Source organism: Notolepis coatsorum (genome assembly GCF_963971535.1).
Source record: "Notolepis coatsorum genome assembly, contig: SCAFFOLD_1166, whole genome shotgun sequence".
NCBI classification, from domain to species: domain Eukaryota; kingdom Metazoa; phylum Chordata; class Actinopteri; order Aulopiformes; family Paralepididae; genus Notolepis; species Notolepis coatsorum.
Genome location: NW_028174746.1, coordinates 56,753 through 65,181, shown reverse-complemented (window position 1 = coordinate 65,181; position 8,429 = coordinate 56,753). Strand labels below are relative to the sequence as shown.

The 8,429-nt window shown below is 43.6% G+C and overlaps 1 protein-coding gene across 1 annotated transcript in view; it reads right to left on the bottom strand.

Annotated features, from left to right (window-relative positions):
* Positions 1–292: 292 nt before the first annotated feature.
* The window catches only part of LOC311247479 (uncharacterized protein), a gene marked incomplete at its 3' end in the record, with an annotated part of 33,428 nt that continues 25,291 nt past the window's right edge, over positions 293–8,429 (bottom strand). Inside the window, exons 7-9 of the mRNA XM_084338519.1 lie at positions 3,022–3,176; positions 2,006–2,224; positions 293–505 (exon numbers count right to left, since the gene is read on the bottom strand). Of these exons, the coding sequence (XP_084194645.1) occupies positions 293–505; positions 2,006–2,224; positions 3,022–3,176 (587 nt within the window). The remainder of the gene's footprint in view (positions 506–2,005; positions 2,225–3,021; positions 3,177–8,429) is intronic.

Sequence of the window (8,429 nt, the reverse complement as noted above, 5' to 3'; positions counted from 1 at the left end):
CACATAATATTTTTGCTATCTCTTTGATGGGTTTGTTTAGATTTGTCAGCCTAATGATGGCTTGCTTCACTGATAGTGACAGCTCTTTGGAACTCCTACTAAGAGTTGACAGCAACAGATTAGAAATTTCACACTTGAAATGTGAAAACTCTAGACCTTTTATCTGCTCCTAAAATTGAATCATGCTAAATTGTTCGTAAATTAGTAGCTTACCAAACACCATCCCTAACATGCTATAGATTCTCTAAAAAGAACACACAGACACACACACGCGGTCCCTGCCTCCTCCTACCTGTGCGATGCTGCTGTCTGTGAGTTTGGAGCACGCCGAGAGGTCTAGCTCCTGTAGCCTGCCGAGTGCCAACAGCGAAGCCCCCTCCTGCTCCCTGAAGAGACCCAGGTCCTCCTCCGTCACCAGCTTGGGACGGTCCTGGAGCGGCAGCCGGGGAGGCCGGAAGAAACCCATGTTGCCAAAGGTCCGTGTGAAACAGGGCCCCCTGTCCTCCTGAGGTGGTGGAGAGGAGGACGAAGACACAAGGCATGAAATGATAAGGTAGCCGTCCCTATAGGACAAGGTATTACTATTTACATACTATTTAATATCTACATTACTATCTTCCCCCAGGCCATCAGAACACTGAACACTGAACACTAATCTCTCCACAATCCTCACTCACACTCTCTCACAAGACAAGAAGGCCCTACAGAGAGTGGTGTGCTCAGCCGAGCGTACCACGGGTATTGCGCTACCTCCCCTGCAGGCTCTATACAACAAGAGGTGCAAATCCAGAGCCTGCAGGATAATGAAAGACCCCCACCACCCCAATAACAGCCTGTTCCAGCTGCTGAGGTCAGGCAGACGCCTGCGAACCCCAGCTACTAGGACGGAGAGGCTTAGGCTAAGCTTCTTCCCCCAGGCCATCAGAGCCTTGAACAATGAACATTGAGAGACACAGAAACTGAACTATCCACACACAAGCACACACTAGCACATACACGACACGCACGCTGAGCACGCTCACACACTAGCAGCCACTTTAACACTCATGCCGCACACACGCACACTTATGGCCAGAGGAAAGGCCACTTAAATTAGTATAACATCAGGAACAGTGTATTGCACTACTAAAGCTACCTAGCATGTCCTATATGCTCTGTAAATACTATGTACAGATACCGAGATGGCACACCATGTACCTGTTTATTGCACTGTTGTTTTTTATTGGATTCTATTATATGTTGTACCACTGTATTTTTATTGGACTCTATTATATGTTGTACCACTGTATTGCACATCGTCGCGGGCAAGACCAGCCGCATTTCATTGTATACCTGTATGCCGTGACAATTAAAACTCTTGACTTGACTTGACTCACACACCCCACACAAATACACTACAAAAAAGGTCACCAAAAAAAAAGTTCTATATTATTGTATTACTCATTGCATTTATTCTTAAGCTTAGCATTGTATTTTATTCTTATTACTTTTTTTATCATGTCTATTTTATTTTATTATCTATTCTATTTTATTATTTGTATTTTTGCACAATCGAGGCGGGCATGGCCAGTTTGGCCACCTTCATTTCACTGCATGTCTCGTGTATGTATGTGACAAATAAAACTCTTGAATCTACATCCTTACACAGTGCTGTACACAAGGATCACACAAGGATCCAATGTCCCCGATGACATCACTGGTGGCCATATTCAAACTCATTTACTCATTTACAACTGCCAAACTAAATGAATGTCTGCAAAACTATTCAGAGTTTTTGAATGTGTGTGACATTATGTGCAACATAGATCAGCATTGTTTTTGTTTTGGTGAAGTGCCCCTTTAAGTCTTCTATACTCTAAATAAAAGACTGAAAAAAGACTTTTCATGAAACTTATGTCAAATATTGATTCAGCAATGTTAGTGTCTCCCTCTCCCTCTCCCTCCCTCCCTCCCTCCCTCCCTCCCTCCCTCCCTCCCTCCCTCCCTCCCTCCCTCCACGTCTCACCATCTCCTGGACAGGTTTACACTCCTTGGTGGGCTCCACCATCCCCAGGAGCCCCCAGTCCGTGATCTCTTTACACCAGCCGAGCCGCAGCACTACCAGGCCATGCAGGTAGGTGGCGATGGCGCGCACCGATAGGTCAGTCAGGTAGACACACGACGTCATGTCCAACTCACGTAGAGTTGACCTGAGGAGCTGGGATAGAGAGAACACAGCTATGTCCTGGAGAGAGAGAAAGAGAGAGGGGGGGAAGATAGAGGGAGAGAACATATGAGAAGCAGCAGAATGATTAATGTCACTGAAGCACATTCCGGTTTTACACACATTCCCTTGTGTTGCTCTACTTGTGAGGACATTCACCCACTGTCTTCACCCACTGTCTTCATTCCCTCACCATCACCTTAACTTTAGCACTACTAACCCTTACCTTTAACCATGAATAACCCATTACCTAAAGGTCCAGTCAAGTCACATTTTCTTCCCCAGGATTGGTGTGTGTGTGTGTCTTATAAAATACATTGATCATCAGATGTTTAGTGTTACATGTAAACCAAGTCTTTATTTTCTTGTTATTTATTCTTAACTTATTGATATATACATACTAACTGTATATTCCACGTTGCTGAAACTATTTTCTGTAATGTACTGACTGGAGAAGCCGCTTCTCAAGCACCTGGAGGGATTTTAGATCATTCTCCTTCACATTCCTCCATCTTTTAATGTTTTGTATACAGTATATGCTGTATGTCTAAATTAAACAAACACACAAAAACACGTGGGGGCATTAGGACTCCACATGTTTTGTTTTTCTTTTTAAGTGCACCATTGTGTGTCCCCAATTTGATTAAAGGGACCTGGAGGGACATCACATCAAAAGGAAGACATAGATCGATCTCACTCAATCACTCACTCACTCACTCACTCACTCACTCACTCACTCACTCACGCGCACACACACACACACACACACACACACCCCCCCCCCCCCCTACGCCTGACCACCCCGCTCCCGGACTGACCCTGATGTAGGTGCAGCTCTTGAAGCTGAGAGTCTCCAGTCGTGCTCTAGGTTCTGTCCTGCTGAGTCCTTTGACCATCTCTGTCCCGCTGACGTGCAGACACTCTGACAGGTCCAGACTCCTCAGAGACGCCACGGACACCAGGTCAGCCAGCCCTGGAGAGCACAGTCTGCTGTTAAAGGGGCACTTCACCAAAAAGCAATGCCCATTTATTTTGCACATAATCTCACACACGTCCAAAAACTTTAAACAGTTTTGCACACATTCATTTAGTTTGAGAGCTATTGAGGGTAAATTAGTTTGAATATGGCCAACAGTGATGTCATCTGGGACCATGAATCCTTGTGTTGTGTTAATTACAGCTCAATGAAATGATAAGGTAGCAGTCCCTAGAAGACAAGGTTGCATTGTTGTTTGGTAAAATGCCCCTTTAAAGGGGAAATATCTTACTATTTCTTACTATTTGGGCAATTTTACACAATTCCTGTGAGTCTATGCAACATATCTGTATGTTTTTTTTAATTTTTTTATTCATTGTTTTGTATTTCTAATCAAGTACTGTAGAGCAGCAGTTTCTGCCATTCAAGATTCCAAGCTGTTTTTGGCTGGGCTCTGCCCATACTCGCAATGCGCTTTGAGTGACAGTCACCCACTGCACTGCACTGCACTGCACTGGCAGATACCTTTTGGGGGAGAGAGAGAGATAGAGAGGGACTAATTAATTTCGCCGCACGGGACAATGCATTGGTAACTTGTTTCAAATGACAATATATAACCCCGTGAATATTATTGCATGGATCGGAATATGCGTGGGAGCGTGCACTATGATATTTTGCAACAGGTTGACGTGAGAGAGGGAGAGACAGATAGAGAGGGAGAAAGATAGAGAGAGGGAGAGAGAGAGGAGAGATTGCTCCGAGAGCGCGTGTGTGAGCGGCTCGACTCGCGAGTGTGTGTAAATGCAGGGGGAGAGACAGAGGAGAGATCGCTCCGAGACGAGTCGCACAGTATGAGCCTCTCTCTCCCTCTCTCTGTCTGTCTGTCTCTCCCTCTCTTTTTTTTTATCTGCTTTTTCTCCTCCTTTTTCAATTTGTTCTCCCATCCGAATTTTAGCCGTGCCAATTCTCCCCTCCCCTGTCTTGATCGTTGCTCGCATGTGCGCCTCACTGGCCGGTTGTAGGGAGGATAGAAGCCTCATCACATGTCCCCTCCAATACATGTGGAGGCAGCCAGTCACATCTTTTCACCTGCCAGCGCGGACTCTCATTTGGCGAGGAATAACGTGTAGGAGGCTCACACTGCCCCCGCCATTTTCCTGTCTCTGCTGTGCAGGCGCCCCAACCGACCTGTAGGAGTCGCTGTTCACAACGACCAGACTACCACCCATCGACTTCCCTCCCGCTAACTCTGCCAATTGAGTCAGTATGACGGCCGGCCCAAGCCGGAGGCAACGCTGACAGCCGGATTCGATACCGGTGTCTCTTGCATTGGTGACGAGCGCAATATCCGCTGCGCCATCTCTCTCTTTTTCTCTCTTTTGAGGAAGTGTCAGTGACAGGGAAACCGCTTCCGCATTATTCCCACTCGCTCCGTTGTTGAGCGAATTGTTGATTGTGAGTGGTGGAACTAAACCACAGAAGGGGCGGAGGTATGCATATCATTATGCAAATAATTCTGCTTCCGTCACAGGGGACCAAAATTCAGAATGGCTTGGTTCAGTGGGGGAGGATCTCGTCTCATCTGAACTGGTGGAATGCGCCAAAATGAGAATTTGACAGTGATTGATTGAATGAAATTAACAGATTGCAGAATGGGTACAATACAGTACAGCTCAAAAGACACAATTGTTAAGGGGATGCAGACCAGAGAAAGACTTTCGTCTTGTTTACATCAGGGTCCCCCATTTTCAATTCATAATGAATTGTAAGTAAGGGTGCAACTTGCTCTGTGCAATCCATTCTCTGTGGATCTAGCCCACAGTGTTGGTACAACGCCACATTGCTAGAAAACAATGCTAAACACTGGAAAAGGCTATTTATAAGATAGTTCCCCTTTAATGGTTATGGGTCATTGACGGATAAGACTTTTGAATAGGCCAATTTTAAAATACAGAAAATAAGGATATATTTGACCATTGTTCAAACATTCGAATGTAGTGTACACATGCATTTATGCAAAAAAACAAATTAAGAGATTTTAGTGTTTTTAAAGTTGAATTAATAGGACACAGCCTTAAAAAGTTATTTGGGGCGACCATAATTTATCAAAATATTTATATATTTCCTTAACATTACTAATATCAGTAATTAAATATACAGCTTAAGAAAGACAGGCTTGTGTGCCCTTTCATTTTTTGTAAACCATGATTTTACAAGTTTATTCTATAATGGCAGTGTCTCCCTCGTAATGCAGTTACAATACCCATTTTTGCTCTAAAACCCATAAAACTGATTTAAAATGTGTACAGATAGTATCCACTTAAGCATAGTATTCCAGTGATTAATATTTGAACCAAAACTGATGGATATTCAATTTTGTTTTTGAATTTAGTACAGTTATTGAAAATCATTGGTTACCCCGCATGACAGAGGTCGCCCCAAATGATGAAAGTAGTTAAAGGTCTATGTAAAATGTAGACAATACAGTTCAGACAAAATAACTTTAAACAATCTTTTCAGGTGGTCAAGTGAAAAATATTCTTCAATTCATTCAAATAACACAAAAGTAAAACATGTTAAACCGTGAAATGCACGGTAGGTTACAAGCTTCATCAGGAACATTCAAATATCACAAATGTTAAAAACATTAAACATTAAAAAAGTTAAAGTGCAATACACATTACATGCTTCAGGAACTTGAACATTTCACAAATGTCCATTTTCATGTCATCATTGGTTTTGTCAATGTATGAGAGAGAGGAGGGTTAAGTAGCATCACTTTTGTGGACCCTGGTAGTCACATTGGACAGGGATTAACAATTTCAGTCAATAATAAACAGAGTTGTATGTATGGAATAAAAACGAAACACCAACACAGTTCTATAGAATCAATACACTATAACCACCAACATAGTTGCATGGATGAAATCAACACTAAACAACTACAACACAGTTGTATCAGTTCCTTTTAAGGGATGGCACGATAACGATATGACAGCCATGAGTATCTGCCAATACCAATACCCATCCGTTACGCGTCTATACTTTCCGTAGCCGCATTTCTGGCAAGACGCTCTCTGATTGGCCGACGCCTGTTTCTACACTGGTTAAGCTTAGGCACTCTTTCGAAGTTGGTTAAGGTTAGTTTGTCTTAGAGCGTGACGGCAAGTACTTTCGACGGTTAAGCTTAGGCACTCTTTCAAAGTTGGTTACGGTTAGAGTTTGTCTTAGAGCATGGCGATAGAACGCCAGGTAGTTTGCAGGCTGTTCGACGCGGAAATGGGCAAAGACACAGCTCGTCACGCGATTGGGCAACAGTGGCCAATCAGAGAGCGTCTGCCAGAAATGCGGCTACGGAAAGTATAGACGCATCCGATACTGCCCGCCCGCCCCCTTAAAAAACTAAAACCTGTGTTTAACCTAGCCATCTATAAAACATCAAAAACTCCCCTAAAAGGAAGAAATACATAGCACACATGACTCAGTTATGTACGGAAGCGTATTGCTGCCACAAAAAAAATCTGTTTCACGTTATAACGTGATAACTTCTTGTTTTAACATAAAGGTTTCACGTTATAATGTGATAACTTCTTGTTTTAACATAAAACGTTTCACGTTATAACGTGAAAATCATGTTTGAATAAGGAAACGATGTGCGCCGTCTGCGAGACCGGAACATTTAGGAATTATGGCTCGTGTACATGATTTGATAAAATTCTACTTCATGCTTGGGTTGAGACATGGCGAGATTATGCTATTATTGAGCACGGTGGATGATATTGTGATGAGTATGCGTACACTAGAAGGGTGTTAAAATGCATGGGGCTGTACAGAAGGAAGAATGAATCTGGCTCGGGATAGAAATGTCCAACGCACATAATAATGTGCGGCACATTACATATATATTGTAGCGTTCCGTCATATCCTTATTGTTAGGACGAATGAGGAGGGGTTTATGCTTCTTTGGGGTCGTTTAATTCCAGTGATATCATTACATACAGGTCAATACTTCGCTCGTGATGTACACACAGCTACCTGCTTCCACGTATATTCCACGACAACCACATAACTTCCGGTGCCACCTCCTATCTCTCCCGGGGGGAAACACACCCCCAGCTAACAGTGACACACAAAACCCCAGAACATTACACTATTCTCTGCTTCGAAGTAGTTATGCTTTGGCCCTCTTTCGAAGTGGGCTATGCTTAGAGTTTGGAATCAGGGCTGGTGGTCCATAAATATGTATTCTATGAGAATATATATGTAATGTGTGAACAATCGTGTGTGTACAAGGCGGACATTTCTATCCCAGAGCCCGTCGGAGCTAAACGAATCAGAGAGGGTCTTCGCTGTACGCGGGCTAGCCAATCAGAGAGCGTCTTCGTAAACTACGGCTACGAAAAGAAATCATGCAGACGGCGCACATCGTTTCCTTATTCAAACATGATTTTCACGTTATAACGTGAAAAGTTTTATATTAAAACAAGAAGTTATCCTTGGCTGGCCGTTCACACTAATACAATTGGCAGTATTAGAGGGTGGGAAAGCTGGCGGGGTGGGTCCGGGTCGTTGTAAACAGCGACTCCTACAGTTCGGTCGGGGCGCCTGCTCAGCGCGGATAGGATCTAAGGGGGGTAGTGTGATCCTTCCACACGTTACACCCTCTCAGTGAGAGTCCGCATTGCCAGGTGAAAAGAAGCGGTTGATTGGCTAGACGTGTGTCGGAGGAAGCACGTGATAGCCTCCACTCTCCCAGACCGACTGTGGGGGGTAAGTGCGCAGCGACCAGGAAGGGGATTGGGAATTGGCATAACGACTAACATTGGGATGGGAGAAAATCGGAGGAAAAAGGAGGGGGAAAAAGATCAATAAAAAAAAAACAAGAAGTTATAACGTGAAACGTTATAACGTTTCTGTTTCTGGTGTGGCAGCAATACGCTTCCGTAGTTATGCAATAGTGCTGCTGCCTTTTATTTTGTTCAAATGATTTAGTTAATATGTTAATAAGACTACAGCGATTTCATGGTGACTTCCTGTCCTCACGTCTAAAACGTCCGTTTACCGGTACAATGCGTGGAGATTTTAAAATCCATTGGTAAACAAACATAGTGCTGAAAATATACACTTTAACTGCTGTTTTGATAGGGTTAGGGCAGGGGTGTCAAACAAATTTTCACAGAGGGCCACATCAGCATGGTAGCCATCAAAGGGCCAAAGACAGTATAAATGTAAATATAATGTAATGTAAAA